General features: G+C 33.7%; 1 protein-coding gene across 1 annotated transcript in view; it reads left to right on the top strand.

Moving 5' to 3' along the window:
- SELENOF (selenoprotein F) overlaps positions 1 to 16180 on the top strand; it is a 38163-nt gene that overhangs the window by 17687 nt on the left and 4296 nt on the right. The window contains exon 4 of the mRNA XM_027114246.1: positions 8416 to 8479. Coding sequence (XP_026970047.1) covers positions 8416 to 8479 — 64 coding nt within the window. The remainder of the gene's footprint in view (positions 1 to 8415; positions 8480 to 16180) is intronic.

Raw genomic sequence — 16180 nt, 5'->3', positions numbered from 1 at the left:
TTGACAGGGCAGAGGGGAATACTGTTGCCAGAAAAAGAACTTCGATTGCCAGTTTCCAGAGGCAAGATACAGGGGCTTAAGCTAACACACTGGTAGTAAAAATGGAGAAGGGACAGATCTGAAATAGATTTAGGCAATAAAACTTACAGGATTTATTGACTGACTGGATTGGAATGGGGAAGGGATGAGTGAGGATGCTTTCCAGTGTTCTTATTTGAGAAACTGCTAACCCCAACATAAGTCTGCAAAGAACTTCCATCTAACTACAAGGTAGCCCCTTAAGGCGATGGTGGTGGATGGGAAAAGGGACAGCAACAGAGGATAATTTTTAATATAGCATACAACGCTTAGCTCCAAACTGCCTTTTCAGTTTTCTTTTTGAAGAAATAAGTGTTAAGTTTTAATTTAGCAGGCCATGAATTTTATCTGGTACCATAGTCAGTTCTAAAATAGATACTATACTTGTCAAAGAGTGCACAAAAAATAAAAATGTGTGGAATGGCCTAGTTCTTTTGTTCTAATTTCATATTGTTGCTCTTAATTTATATGTACTGTTTAACTTTGGGATTATTATGGCTTTTTCTTTGTATCTGTTCTTAAAGTTAAAATATATTAGGTGATTAATTTTAATAGAATAAAATCATTTGAGCCAACTCTTGTTTTTTATTTCAGATATTTGTAACCTTTCTTAAAGATAGTAACAATTGCCCCTTTTTTTATGACAAACAGTGTTCAGTATTGGAGTGGTAGTGGGAACACTAACACAAAGAATTGAATTCTCTTTTGAAAAGCAGGTTTTCCTGCCATATATGGCACTTTCATGCACATTTTTTGAGGCTATTGAACAGTTGGATATTGAACTGTATTTTAACAGGATCTCAGTTTTTCAAGTTAACAGGGATATACGTTATAATTTTCAAACATTTAGGAGCAAAAATACATTGAATTTTTTTTACCGTTTTCTTTACTTACACATGTTACCAAGGGGCTAATTCGTTTTATTTTCAAAACTGCTTACTAAGGTAGTCAAGCTTAGGGTCATTTTTACCATTCTTTGGATATTTTGGCCTCAGGAAATATAGTGGCATTGTGTCAAGTTATTTCTTTATATTGTGTGATATTCCCTAGGTATTAGTAGGATTGAATACATTGTTCCCAAATGATACCCTGAATTATTCATACTTGTAGCTGAAGTATGTATAGGAATGTGTGTGTGTCTGTATCTGTGGGTGTATTTGTTTCCAGGTGAAAGTCTAATAGTTACAGTCTTAACCTCTTGCTGATGAAATTCTCTTTGTTTTAGGTATATATACAAATTCTACTTCTTATCACAGTATTGAAAGAAGCCTCTTTCTTTTTTTTTCTCAAATTTCATAGTTGAAATGGTCTAATTTAGATTGTGGTGATGTCAGAGAAACATTTTTATTTTATTTTATTTTTGTACATTTTCATTGAGCTTTTTAGTGGAACAGTAATTGTATCTTTATGGAAATATTCCCCCAGTGTACTCCTACCTTCTTTAGAGCCTAATTTAAATTAAGGTAGATATTACCTTGCTTGTTTCTAGTTTTCTCAATCTCAAGTCAGACACGAGATTCAAAGAAGAATAGCAATTTAATAGTGTAGTAGAATAAGTTTTAAACTTAGGGATCTTCCTTAGGCACAGTTGTTTTATATTTTTTCAGAGTTTGGTAGAAAGTACCTAAAAATGAATAGTTTAATCTCAGGGGTATAATATTAGAGCATTATTTACCAGCTTGGTTTGCTAAAATTGTAAAACCCAACTTATTTCCCTATTCCTCCATATTCATTCATCGTTCCTATGTAAGAATGCCATCAGTCAGTGTGTGTATGAAAATGTTAATAAATACACTATTTGCTTTATACACTTAAGGTGACAAACTAAAATCTTGACAAAAGCTTACTGTAAGATTACAAACCATTTAGTACCCTGGTTATTTGTCCATGTGTAATTGTAGCTTTTTGTTTCTATCACTATAGGCACTTTAAAAAATAAAAATCACAGGGCTTCCCTGGTGGCGCAGTGGTTGGGGGTCCGCCTGCCGATGCAGGGGACACGGGTTCGTGCCCCGGTCCGGGAGGATCCCACATGCCGCGGAGCGGCTGGGCCCGTGAGCCATGGCCGCTGAGCCTGTGTGTCCGGAGCCTGTGCTCCGTAACGGGAGAGGCCACAGCAGTGAGAGGCCCATGTACCGCAGAAAATAAATAAATAGATAGATAGATAGATAAATAAATCACAAAATACAGGAATGACCTTGATAAATAATGAATTAAAATTTAAAACATCAGCAGGTCACTAGACGTAGTTTTAGATGGAAACATTTTCCCTGAGAATTGACTAAATTTTGCTAAAAAAATATAGCTTCTGCATGATGTGTTGATATTTTTCCTCTACCCAGATGTATGTGAAAGGAGTAAAGTTGACTTTAAGAAATTACACTGGATATAATTAATGTTTAAAGAGTGGTTCACATATACTTGAACATATCATAATAGGTTTTCATTTAAGATCTCTAAATAATACCTAGCTTTTATCATGTTATAGCCATACTTACTTATTTTTAAATTCCTACATTTTATTTAAGAGCAAGCCTTCAGAAGACCTATAAAATAGTTACTCCTCAGATCTGAATTAGTCCAGCAGTCAAAATTTTTCCTTTTTTTCACCTAGCATTAGATCATTTTCATCATATTGCTACTTAATATTCAAAGTTTTTTCAGTTTTTTTCTAAAGTTTTGCTTTAAATAAAAGAGGATTTCAAAAATAAGAATGTATGGCTGCAAGCAATACTTCATATGAGAAGAAAGAGAGTATTGCAGCATTTGTCTTGCTCTGGTCAGTGTTTACCTGGTTTACCTTTTAGAATTAATTTGGTTAGTCTCTTGAGCAAAAACCTCTACTGTTTGATTGTTTTGTAATTTTTGCCTCATTAATAGTTGAGTATAGTCCAAGGCACCCCTGGCTGCCCTTTACAATCACCTGGGTAGCTTTAAAAGTAGTAATATTAATTAAAATACTGATGCCTAGATCTCAACCCAACTATCCTGATTTACTTGGACAGGGATGGGTTCCAGGGATCAGTAAGTTTCAAAATCTTCTCAGGTAATCCAAGTATACAATAAGGGTTGAAAACACTGCTCTAAGGTCATTTGAATTTGAAAGCTTGAGAAATTTTGAAGTGGCTATTCTAGTAACAGAGGAACAATGAATGATAGCCCTGAATAGGCTATCAGGGCTACCTAAAGCTCTATGAAAATGGGTGCACACCTTAAACATAACCAATAGTGTGAAAGAAAATATTATAATATTCACTATTCTTACTTACTGAGCATCTAAAGAATCCAGGCGTTTTGCATGTTTTTGTCTTTTTTTTTTTTTAAACTCCATTTAGCAACTCTGGAAGGTAGGGAATATTTCTTGTTCAGACAGTAAACTGAAGCTCAAAGAGAATGACTTGCTGCCTTTAAGTCACAGAACCAGAATTGGACCTGCATACACATTTGATTTTATAACTTAAGCTCTTTTCACTGTACCTTAAAAGATAAACTGAGGTATATGAACATTTTTAATAGTTTGAGCAAAAATCAATTCAAATTGAGTAACACCAAACTAGAAGTGGTTAGGAGCGCCCCACCAACAGGAATTAGGGACAAAACTTATGGAGAAGATGCAGAAACAAAGCAAGGAAATTTTTTGATTGGCTATAGCTTAAGTGGTGGCCTTTTTTGGGAAAGCCTAGTTGGCTGTTTGTGATTGTTTATTTTAGTTTTTATTTCTTAACTTTGAAGCATTTATAGGCTTAGGTTTGGGTTTGGTTGCATAGGTTGCTAATGCCCTAGAACCACCTCAGTGTGATGGCCTCCTTGTTTAATTTAACAATACCATGCTGTATGAAAATTTGATATTTAGTGTGACTTAGTTTAAATAATTAGCTATTTCAAGGTTTTCTTACTGTCCTGTTTCTTCAGAGCCATGGATGTCATCACCAACAGAAATATATTAAGTGCTCAGTATTGGAAAGTAGTAGAATATTTCTGACTTGGACCAGGTTTACAGATTTGTTGTGATGGTGATGGTATGATGGTGGCAGTAAAAGTTAACAAATACAACACTTTTAAAAAATTCTTTAGAAAATTTATGTAACTCACATGTGTTGCCTTCGTTTGGTGTTATAAATTAACTTATCTAGGAATCTATCTGGTAGAAAACAGCATAGACCAATTTTTTTGTCTTGCTGTTAATCTGATCCATTTTATAGCAACATAGTTTGACTTACAGCAAAGTTATCACCACAAAGTAAAGGATTTGGCCTTTTTCTATATGGGAAAACCTCATTATAAGCCTTACTAAAATTTTATAACAAGAGGTTGGTCAGGTGGTAAAAAATCATTATATTCCAAAAGTAAATTATAAGGGAAGTCTTTCAACAATGAAGGGAGTACATTGTCCCAAAGTATTAGGAAAATATATGAATTGTACAGAATTTAAAATTAAGATAGGTATAAATAATAATCTTGGTAATGCTTAAAATATATTTTTTAATTGCAAAAAATTAGCTAACTACAAAGCTGAAATTTATTTTAAGAACAATAAATTTAAAATCACTTATTTTTAAATGAGAGGGAAATTAACATATTCAAAAACCCTGTTACAAATAAGGTAAATTAGTTATAGTGCTGAAGTAGTTAGATATTTCTGCTTCCCACCCAGAGGACACTATGAGAACGTTTAGGAAAACTAGCAGTAATGAGTAATATGGAAATAGGTGTGAATTCCCAAGGGGCAAATTCAGTTTTGTGCATCATTTTCATATTTTTCTAAAGGTGTCCGTATAGTTCCATTATTATGTTCCAATACCATAAAGGTATTCCAATATTTCCAATGGAAATAATTCCATTTCCATAAATTATTTGGGCTAATATAATATGATCCTAATGGAATAGTGCCTAGAGTTAGATTGTCTATACAAATAAGGCTTCTCTAATGCATATAGAAAAGAGGCCTACCAACTTGGTATCAAAAATATAAGCTTGGGCTTCCCTGGTGGCGCAGTGGTTGAGAGTCCACCTGCCAATGCATGGGACACGGGTTGGTGCCCCCGTCCAGGAAGATCCCACATGCCGCAGAGCGGCTGGGTCCGTGAGCCATGGCCGCTGAACCTGTGCATCTGGAGCCTGTGCTCCACAACGGGAGAGGCCACAACAGTGAGAGGCCTGCGTACCGCCAAATATATATATATATATATATATATATATATATATATATATATATAAGCTTGCTATATAAAAGTTATATAACTTGTTCTTTGATTTTTCTTCTATTGCTATTTTTCCGCAAATGTTTGAAGGTCAGCTTTTTTGTATGATGTTACTTTAAAAAGTAAAAATGCTAAAGGTGAAATTCAAGGAAATTTCAAGTTTTAACCTTTTTTAATCCTTTCATACTTCATGCCCTTGATAAACTCTAAGTAGCATATATTTTCTTGTGTATGAATGTATGTGTTGCCAAAGATGCTTATGATTACTTTATAAAACATTGAAAATTTACCACAATTTGTAGTTAATTTACCATATTTATTCACCATGAAAAACAAATGTTTTCCTATGAACACTACAGATCATAAATAAAATGCCAAACTAGCATCACAAATTAATGCTTTTAGAATTTGATTTTAATAATGTTAGGCAGCTTTGAGTTACATTTTCTTTTTGTTTACCCTGGACTGGAACTAAGCATAATCTACAAAGTATGTGAAAGGAACTTGAAATATTTTTAAAGTTACACGATGAAAAAAGAGTCATTTAATTCCGTTAAGTGAACAGTTCTGTCCATTCAGCACACACATATTGAACAACAGCTTTGTGTCCAGTTCTGGGGGGAATTACGAGACATTTCCTGTCCACAGTCAAGTTATAGGATATTTATAGTACATTATGATAAGAGCAGAATTCTGTGGAAGTTTCCTAGGAAAGTCCCTAACAGAGAGTAGGAGGTCAACAAAAATTTTCCTTGAGAAGCTCACATCTGAGCTGCCTATTCATTAAAGAATAGGTTTCTAATATTTTTAATTAATCAGTTCATGTTTTGTGGTGCAGAGAATGGGTTACAAGTGTGCTAGGGTACTGAATCCTTCAGTCCTTGGGACAACCAAATGGAGACTGGGGTGAGCAAGGGCCCCAGGCTAGTCATCTCCAGTTATAAGCAGCCACTTCCTTTTACCCCAGTGCTCCAATTATTACTGTTTTCAGTGTGTCATGATATGAAGAATTTTGGGAAACAGTGGTGTAGAGAAATGCCATCGTACTTCCAGGTAATGGAATCTCCACTTAGAGTTTCCAAGGGATCATAAACTTGGAAATAAAAGATAAATCTAATAACCAAATTTTAATATGGCCTTATATTTTTTATTTTTTTAATTCTGGTAAAATATACATAAAATTAAATATTTTAACTGTTTTTGAGTGTTCAATTCAGTGACATTAAGTACATTCACATTGTTGTCCAACCTTCATCACCATCTATCTCCAGAACTTTTTCATCTTCCCAAGCTGAAACACAGTTATTAAACAATAACTCCCCACTCCTCGCCCCCCAATGCCTGACAACCATCATTCTACTTTCTGTCTCTGAATTTGACTGCTCGAAGTACCTCAATAAGTGGAATCAAAAAGTATTTACCCTTTTGTGGCTGCCTTATTTCTCAGCATAATGTTTTCAAGGGTCATCCTTGTTATAGCATGTGTCATAATTTCCTTCCTTTTTAAGGTTGAATAATACTATTCCATTGTATGTATATACCACATTTTGTTTAGCCATTCATCTGTCAATAGACATTTGGGTTGCTTCCACCTTTTGGCTATTGGGAATAATAATTGGTATACGAATAACTATTCCAGTCCCTGCCTTCAGTTCTTTTGGGCATATACCTAGAAGTGGAATTGCTGGATCATATAATTCTATTATTAATTTTTTAAGGAACCACCATTCTGTTTTCCACAGCGGCTGCACCGCTTTACATTCCCAACAGCAGTGCACAAGGATTCAATTTTCTGTACATCCTTGCCAACCGCTTGTTGTTTTCTGTTTTTTTGATAATAGCCTCTAGTGAGTGTGAAGTAGTATGTCATTGTGGTTTTGATTTAATTTCCCTAATGATTAGAGATGTGAAACATCTTTTTATGAGATCATTGGTAATATGGCCTTATACTTTTAAAGATTTGGCGGGGGAGGGGGGATGTCTAACCAAGATAAACCAAATCTTATTTAAAAATCTTAGAGATCATCAGAGTTCTTAATCTGAAATCCATCAGTGGTTTCAGAGTCCATGAGTAGCCTGAATTAAAGCAAATTCCATTAGACTCTCAGTATCTGTGCCCCTCAAAAACTTAAGAAATTTATTGACCTACCCACAATCACCAAAATGTTTTTTAAAAGTCATTATTTGGAGAGGAGTTAGAATTGAGTGATTTTTAAATTTCTACTTTGTGCTTTTCTGTGTTTTCCAAAGTATCTAAAATAAACATGCATAGTGCATGTGATTTTTTGTGTTATTTTAGAACTTGGAAAGTAAAATCCATCTTTAGCTCTTGGACCTACAAGTTAAAAAAAGTCTAAAAGCTAAGAAGAAATAAAATGGATATAGTATGTTCTTATGATTGCCTGCCTTCTCAGAGTCACAGCATTCCCAAGTCACTACCAGAAGAATGAGCAAGTCTCCTACCTCCACCAAAAAAGTGATGTTTACTACTGAATCTGTTTCAGCTAAATTCATTGCAATAAAATAATTGCGTTTGAGTTTTTTATAATGAGCTTTTACTATAAAGAGAACATGCAGGTTCTATAGCTAGAGAAGCAGTGTTTACCATTTCAGCTGAATTTCATTAAGGGAAATATTTGCATTTATGTTCTTTATAATGAGATTTTACTGGCTTTTCTGTAATATCTTTACATAGTACTCTAATTACTTTTTAAAGGTATTGGGTTTTTGTATTGTTTAATTTTAAAACATTGATCACTTAATTTTAAAAGCAACCAAAAAGAATTCTCATTATTTATGTTGAATAGATGGATACATACCTGGGTTCAGCTTAGCATCCTAAAAAAACTGTGGGAAGTCTTTAAAATTTTGTGAAGAACTTCCTAGGACAGCTTACCTGTTCAAGTTCATCATCAAGTCTCCATATCTTCTTCAATCTTTTTGGCTAAGTTTGAGAATATTCCATGTAGGGCTTGAACTCAACTATTTAATACCCTCAGGCCTCCATTTTCTCTTCTGACATTTGTTTGATCTATATATCTGCTTAACTGTAATGTTTGTGCTATGAAATTTTATTTTATAACTACATTTTTTAAATTTTAACCAGTTTTTTAAACTCCTGTTTTTCCTTTTGCAGCTGTATGCAGGAGCTATTCTTGAAGTCTGTGGATGAAAATTGGGGAGGTTCCCTCAAGTCCAAGGTATATAAAATCAACTCTAGTAAAATTTCAGTTAATAATTTAAAATCAACATTTCACAAAAATAATTTCATTAAATACTCCCAAGAATAAGAATATTTAAGGTTATACTTTCTCAACAGTATATGAATTTTCTCTACATTTGTCTTCATGGGAGTGGAGTTTTATAATAATTGTTGAATACTAAGTTACTTGACTCTAAGCAAGCATAAAATATGAAATTTAGATTTAAATACAGCACATGATGAGGTGATTATTTTCTTAAAAGAAGAGACTTTCCTAAGTACAAATTTTATGAGAGCCTTTCTTTTACCAGGTGGAAGTGTAATCCTTCTAAATAATATTTTTAATGTAAACTGATTTATATAACACTGCTAAGGAACAATTGCATTAAGTGAGAGTAGACATGTACAAAATAACAAACCATCAAGAAGAAAATTAATTACCATAGAACTTGAGGTGTAGAAGAGAGGAGGTCATACAGGTGTATCTTCACAGGAATTAAAGATAAATATATGAAAGGATAATTGTGAAATTGTATTCTTTTGGTTGACAACAAACAGTAATGGAGCTCTGTATCTCCAAAAAGACTTGGACTAAAGCTTTTCTATTCCATCCTTGCATGTCAGCTGAAAATCAGTTTTATGAAGGTAATGAACTTGTTTTTTTGTTTTTTGGGGTTTGTTTGTTTTTTTTAACTAAAATACGTAAGTGCTCTATTTATATACCTTATTTTGTTTTTGTTTCTGCTGCTTTTCCATGATTTCTTGCCTTGTTTACTTAATGGCAAGAGAATTTTTTGGATTTAGTATTTTATAAAATTGCCTGTATTAGCACATTCCCTTTATTGCTGACCTAGAATTGTTTATAATAAAATATTGCTCATTTGGCATGGAAATTAATCCTTGGATTGCAACTTGGGGACTTGGGAACATTTTATATGAGACCCAGAGCAGATGCACATCTAATTAAATACATTCTTTGTCAGAATAAGCACATATTCTGATGTAGCACAGAATATAACATCCACTTCTGCTTAGGGAGAAAATTATTTACTCTGTATGATTTATTTTGCCTCAAACACTTAAACTCAGTATTGTACCAGAGTTGTTTTGGCTTTTTTTATATCAGTTCTCTGAATGATAATGTGATCATTCTTATTCCTAAAAAGTTTTGGCTTTTGCTTTTTAATTATATTCATTATTCATATTTACTGACTTGTCTTATTAATAATCTTTTGTGACTCAGATTTTCATGAGGTCAAGAATAGCTTGCAATTAGCCCTCCTGTTTGTGATATCAGGTTTTCTTATGTCCATGGTAATAATTTCTGCAGTTACTAGTTCAGTCTTTAAAAGATTGAGTGTAGTTTATTAATCCTTAGATTGCAACTTAACTATATATATATTTCTTATGTATAGTTAAATTATCAAACTGGTGGGTATTTGTAGTCATACTGTCTTTTCCTTTTGAAACATTGGATTTTAATTCTATGTATAAATAATAATTAAAATAAAATAAAATAATTAGTATAAGCTTATTTAAATTAAGAAGATTGTTTAATTCCACAGTCTATAACCATATTTAATATAATTATGTATAATACCTGTATTTTCGGAGCCCATGAGAAAATAATACATTTTTTTAAGTTTACTTAATTTAAATTAGACACATCATAAAACAGAAGAAAAAATTAATGTTAAATTATTCCAGAAGAGAGGAGGATTTAAAATTTGAAATGTCTTATCCACATTAAATAACTCAGGGTTTATGAAAAAAAAAAAGTCCCAGATCATATGCCTTAGCTAATTCCAGGTGTACCTCCTAAAATACTTTTGTTTTCCATGTTATGGTTAAGTAGGAAAGTCAGTATGTATAAAAACGTCTCATTGTATATTGGACCTAGTGTTTTATCACTTGTGGTGACATCAAAAGTAATGATGTTAAGTAAGTATGTTTTCCTTCTCAAGCATGAGTCTTACCAGGATAAGGATATGTCTGTAGTTTGTCTCTATCAAAAAATGTAAATTTTCCATAATTTTGTAGGTCTTGGCAAACTTTTTCTGTAAAAGTCCAAATAATAAAGATTTTCAGCTTTATAGGCAACAAGGTCTCCATTGCAGTGATTGATCTTTGTTTTTGTAGTATGGAAGCAGCCATAGAAAATATTTAAATGAATACATGTATCTGTGTTCCAATAAAACTTTATTTATAAAATCAGGGAGGCCCAATATGGCCTATGGACCATAGTTTGCCAACCTCTGTATTAGAATCATAAACCTTCGGACACAGAAGGGAATTTTAAAATAATGTAGAACTTGAGAGCAAATAGCTTTTTGCCTCTCGTACCCACTTTGGTTGACTGGTAGTGATGCCTAGGATTATGATGCTACCTTGGAGTTTTGCTGGAAGGAATACTGATTCGTTAGCACTGTCTTCATCAATTTTCTCATTTATAAAATGGATTAATAGGTGGTGTAAAATCGGTTAATATCTACCCTATAGGACTGTTTTGAGAATTAAATGAGATAACATGACTCTCTAGCATTTGAAACTCTTCCCTTCACTTGTGTGAACAGGTCATTTTATTCTCCTTTCCTGGCATCTCATCTACCACCCACACTTCAAATATTGGTGTTAGTCGGGGTCTGTGTTATTTTCTTACTCTCTTGAATGATGTACCACTCCCTCAGTTTCAACTGCAGTGTTCACCTGATGACTCCCAATCTGTATCTTTAAATTAAATCTTTCTTTTTTTAGATACCATATTTCTGACTGCAAATTGATGTTTCCACTTGCATGGTCTCATAGTATCTTAAACCAATGTACATATAAGTCACCTGGGGATCTTGTTAAAATGCAGAGTGTAATTCTGTAAATTTGGTTTGCATCCTGAGATTCTACATTTCTAACAGTCCTGTAGATTGTGGCCTACATTTTTAGTAGAGAGGCGTTAAACCCAGCATGTTCAAAAACTAAATTAATCCTCTTCTCTGATAAAAGTATACCATCTTCTTCCCTGTTTCCACAAATGGCAGTATCATCAAGCAAAGTATAAGCATGAAACCCGAGAGTCATGATCAATATTTCTTTCACACTTTATGCCCTGTTAGTCACCACGTTGTGTCTCTTCCCCCTCCTTAATAAACCTTCATATCTTTGGCCTTCTCTATGATTTTAATCAGCCCCCTAGCATCTTTATCTGGAAGGATTAATTACTTATTATCTGGCCTGCCTGTCTCTTTTCCCTTTTCTTCTATTCTCTCCTACACAACTACCAAAAAAAAAAACCCAAAAAAACCTTTTCCATAAGACAGATTTGATTATGTGACCCTCTTATTTAAAATTACCTGTAGTTCCCCATCCATATAAATGTCAAATTCAGCATCATATACAAGACCTATCATGACCTGGATTCTCTTTTCTAGGTTCACATATCTAGTTTATGTGCAGAACTATTTGCAGTTCTCTGAACTCTGACCTCTAAGTCTTTGCACACACTGCATGTTCTTCCTGACTTATGCCTTTACCCATTTTTGTGACGAACCCCTATTCATTCCAAATTTAGTTCAAGCATTATTTTGGGATTGCCTTTGGACAGAATTTTAGACCCTCGCCTTTGTGTTCCATAGCAGTTCCCACATAATATTGTAATGTATTTATTTAATTTACTGGTCTTCTGCCTCTACCAAACTAGGAACTCCATAAAGCCCAGAAGTTTTTAAATTTTTTTATCACTGATGTATCCCAGATCTTTCTAACACTGCATCTCACATTAAGAGGAATTCAAATATTTATTGAATGAATGAATGGATTTGCTAAATTTATCTAATTCAAAGGTGGCTCCACTTTTGACAAATGGGAAACTGGTAAAAAGCCTGTGTTTATTGGTTATATAGCCTTTATGGATTTATAGTCTTCAAATAGTCCTTTTCTGACTTTATTATTCTGAAAAGTCATAATCTTTTTAGTTTGTCTTGTCTTCATTATTGTACCTCCAGTCTCCCCAAATTCTCTTATTTAAATTGCTGTTCTCTGAACGTTTTTAAGTGCTTTTAAATTGTCTTGTTGGGAGGACCCAAATGACTCATGATTTTGCACTCCAGATAGTTTGTAAGTAAATATTCTTGTTTTAGAAATACTCTTCGATACCCAGTAGTTTTCACTGAGCACAATTGAGAATTCAGTTCTGTTGTTTGTTGTTGCTGCTGCTCTTCTCTTTGTATTGTTGTTTCTGGGTATGATATGACATTTTTGTTTATATTCTGATACAAATATACTTATTTCTACTCAAGGGGAAAACATCTAATTATCATTCCATGTAATTTTATATGGCAATTCACAAATCTTAATTGTACCTGCCATAAGCCCTTATTTATTAAATCTTAAAACCAATAGAGTACATTGTATGACTACTTGTAATGTGACCAAAGGTACATTGTTAGATCTAGCCAAGTGTATTTTGCCTCTATATTTTCACTTGTTTATGATTTTGAAAATAACATAGTTCAAACATTTTTCTTTGACCTCAAGACATATCCTTCTTGTTATCCCTCATCCCCACTTATCCTCTTTTTGGAATGAGGAAGAAGATAGATTTTTATTTTTTAATACTCTTCATAGTTAACTTTGAAGAGCCTCTGATTTATAAGAAGAGTACCATGACTTTCTAAGCAGTGTATATAGCAAAACTTGGCTCTAAGGTCTCCTAGGCAGCTACACAAATGACATGCTGATAAGATTCTTGAGGACAAAACTGAAACATTCAACGTTACCACTTAATGTTTTCTAATCATTTCTGCATATTTGATCGTTTTGAAGTGTTATTTACAAATCTGCCTTAGTAATTGACAAATAATTAAATTAGCATAGGAACATTTTCTTGAAATAGAGTGACTGAATTAAGCTCTTTAGGAATTTCCAAACTGATATCACTTAGTTATTTTTAAAACAGCAGAAAGAAAACTAGTAAAATAAGTTACTCTGAGGTCTTTTTTGCAAGTCTCTTATATGCTCTTATAGCCTCTCCTAGTGCCATGTGTATATAGTAAGCATTCAAATATATTTTAAAAGATTAATTTACTGCCTGTAAAATGTGATTTGCTACTGCAGGGTATTTAATAGATACTCCCCTCAGTCAAAATTAGAAGCTTGTGGATTTATACATAGCAGAGAGAAGAGAAAAGAACTGATGAAAATAGTCATTAGTGACTCATCTTAATATTTCTTTTTAATTTATTCCCTCATTCCGGCCTGTTAAAATCTTCTGGGGCTTCCCTGGTGGTGCAGTGGTTGAGAATCTGCCTACCAATGCAGGGGACACGGGTTTGAGCCCTGGTCTGGGAAGATCCCACATGCCGTGGAGCAACTAGGCCCGTGAGCCACAATTACTGAGCCTGCACGTCTGGAGCCTGTGCTCCGCAACAAGAGAGGCCGCGATAGTGGGAGGCCCACGCACTGCAATGAAGAGTGGCCCCCACTTGCAACTAGAGAAAGCCCTCGCACAGAAACGAAGACCCAACACAGCCATAAATAAATAAACAAATAAACTTCTGAATGACAGAAAGTTATAGGTTCTGTTATAGATACAAAAAAAATACTTAAGAATAGTTCTTTTCTCCAGAGAAGTTTCTTATGTAGTAGTGACCACACTGTGTATTAAATTATGCTTTGCACAGATGTGCATATAGCATTTGCCAAAGGAATGGTTATAAAATGCAACAGCATATTATAAGCTCATTTTTGTTTGGGGATTCAGGAGTATTGGACAACTCTTAAAGGATGAAGTTAATAGAGAAGATATTCTAATAAGCCAGAATAATATAATCAGTTTTATTTTGAACTAAATTTAGTAGGGGAAGTTTAGATGGGATATCTGAGTGTCTTCCAAAAAGCCTGCAAAACCTTAAAAAGAAAAAGCATTTACTAATCTTCGTTTAGTTGTCCTAGATGCACATATATAAAGATCTTCATGGTGAAACATGTCTATAGTGCTATTGCTAGTTAATTCTAAGTTTAAAAAATAAGTTCTCAAAAGCATGTGTGTCACTATAAAATCTAATCAGAGGCTGTTGCAAATGATAACAGAACTGGAATTAAGAACTGTCCTCATTTAGGTATCCAAATGAAACATGCCTCTTGTATTTATCTTTTTTAATGTATTCTAAAATATTTTAATTTGGACAGTTAGACGTGATCATTACTAAAAACTTGGTCGGGGCTTCCCTGGTGGCGCAGTGGTTGAGAGTCCACCTGCCGATGCAGGGGACACGGGTTCGTGCCCTGGTCCGGGAAGATCCCACATGCCGCGGAGGGGCTGCGCCCGTGGGCCATGGCCGCTGAGCCTGCGCGTCCAGAGCCTGTGCTCCACAACGGGAGAGGCCACAACAGTGAGAGGCCCGCGTACCGCAAAACAAAAAAAAAAACTTGGTAAAATGTAGATCAACAACAACCTAAAAAGGAAAACATTCATTTAAAACTTCCCCAAACCCTGTGCTCCAGATATAACCCCTATTAAAATAATAGTTATTGTTTTGAACTGTTAGGTATATTGTGCTAAGTATTTTATATTTTCTCACTTAATATTTTTAAAGATTTCGTTCAATGCTTCTAGGCTTTTTCCTTTGCAAATATATATTTATGAATAAATATATAAAAACATTAGTGTAAATATATAAAAACAATATATCCATCTTTTTATAACAACCATGGGGAACAAACTGATCTATAAACCTTTATATATGAGTTTGCATCTCTATCACTAAATACAGATTAATATAATTTTTAAATTATTGGATGCACTTCATAGTGGTCCATGTTAGTTTATTTAACCAATAGCCTTTTACACACTTAGATTATTTTCAAATCTCCAGACTTGGTTAGCAGGATCTTATATATCTTTGCATTATAGTATAATTATTTCCTCAGAATAAAGAAGTTCCTAGAAAGAGACTTGCAGATCTAAAGAGTATGCACGTTTTAAGACTTTTGGTTCATTTTGCTAAATACCTTTCAGGAAGGATGTGTCCATTTATATTTCTCCCACAACTAAGCCCCGGCAAAATCTTCTCTACCCCCCTCTCTAACCTTAAATATTCTTTTTAATTTTTGCCACTCCAAATGAGGTTACCTCATTGTTTTGACAGTTCATTGATTATTTGTGAGGTTGAACATTTATTTCAAACGTTTAGTGACCATTTGTTTATTTGTATATTACATGTTCCTGTCCTTAGTTCATTTCTCTAGTACCTAGTATTTATTTTTTTTCTTATTAGTAGAAGCTCTTTTGTATACTGTGTAAGAGATAATTTTCCCCAGTATGTTATTTTTACTTTTAACTTTGTTTATAGTAATGTTTTGCTGTACTGAGTGTCCATTTTCATATAGGCACATCTATAAAGCATTTTCTTTAGGATCATGCATAAGAGAAGAATTTTATATTCCATATTCCAAGTTGTCTGTGTTAAATGCTGTGGTAGTATTCTGAATCTTTTTTTTTAAACACTTATCACAACTGAAATTATCAGTGGTGTGATTGCTTGTTTAGCATCTTTCTTCCTCATCAGACTATAAACTATATAAGAGCAGGAATTCTGTTTTATATAGCTTTATATCTGCTATCTGGTATACAATAGATATTCAAAAGTATTTATTGAATAACACACACACACACACACACACACACACACACACACACACACACACA

Source organism: Aethalodelphis obliquidens, unplaced genomic scaffold (assembly GCF_003676395.1).
Source record: "Aethalodelphis obliquidens isolate GAN/ISIS:26980383/991018 unplaced genomic scaffold, ASM367639v1 scaffold13, whole genome shotgun sequence".
Classification (NCBI taxonomy): domain Eukaryota; kingdom Metazoa; phylum Chordata; class Mammalia; order Artiodactyla; family Delphinidae; genus Aethalodelphis; species Aethalodelphis obliquidens.
Note: the sequence above shows the minus strand (reverse complement) of the source record. Positions and strands in the feature narration are given on the sequence as shown.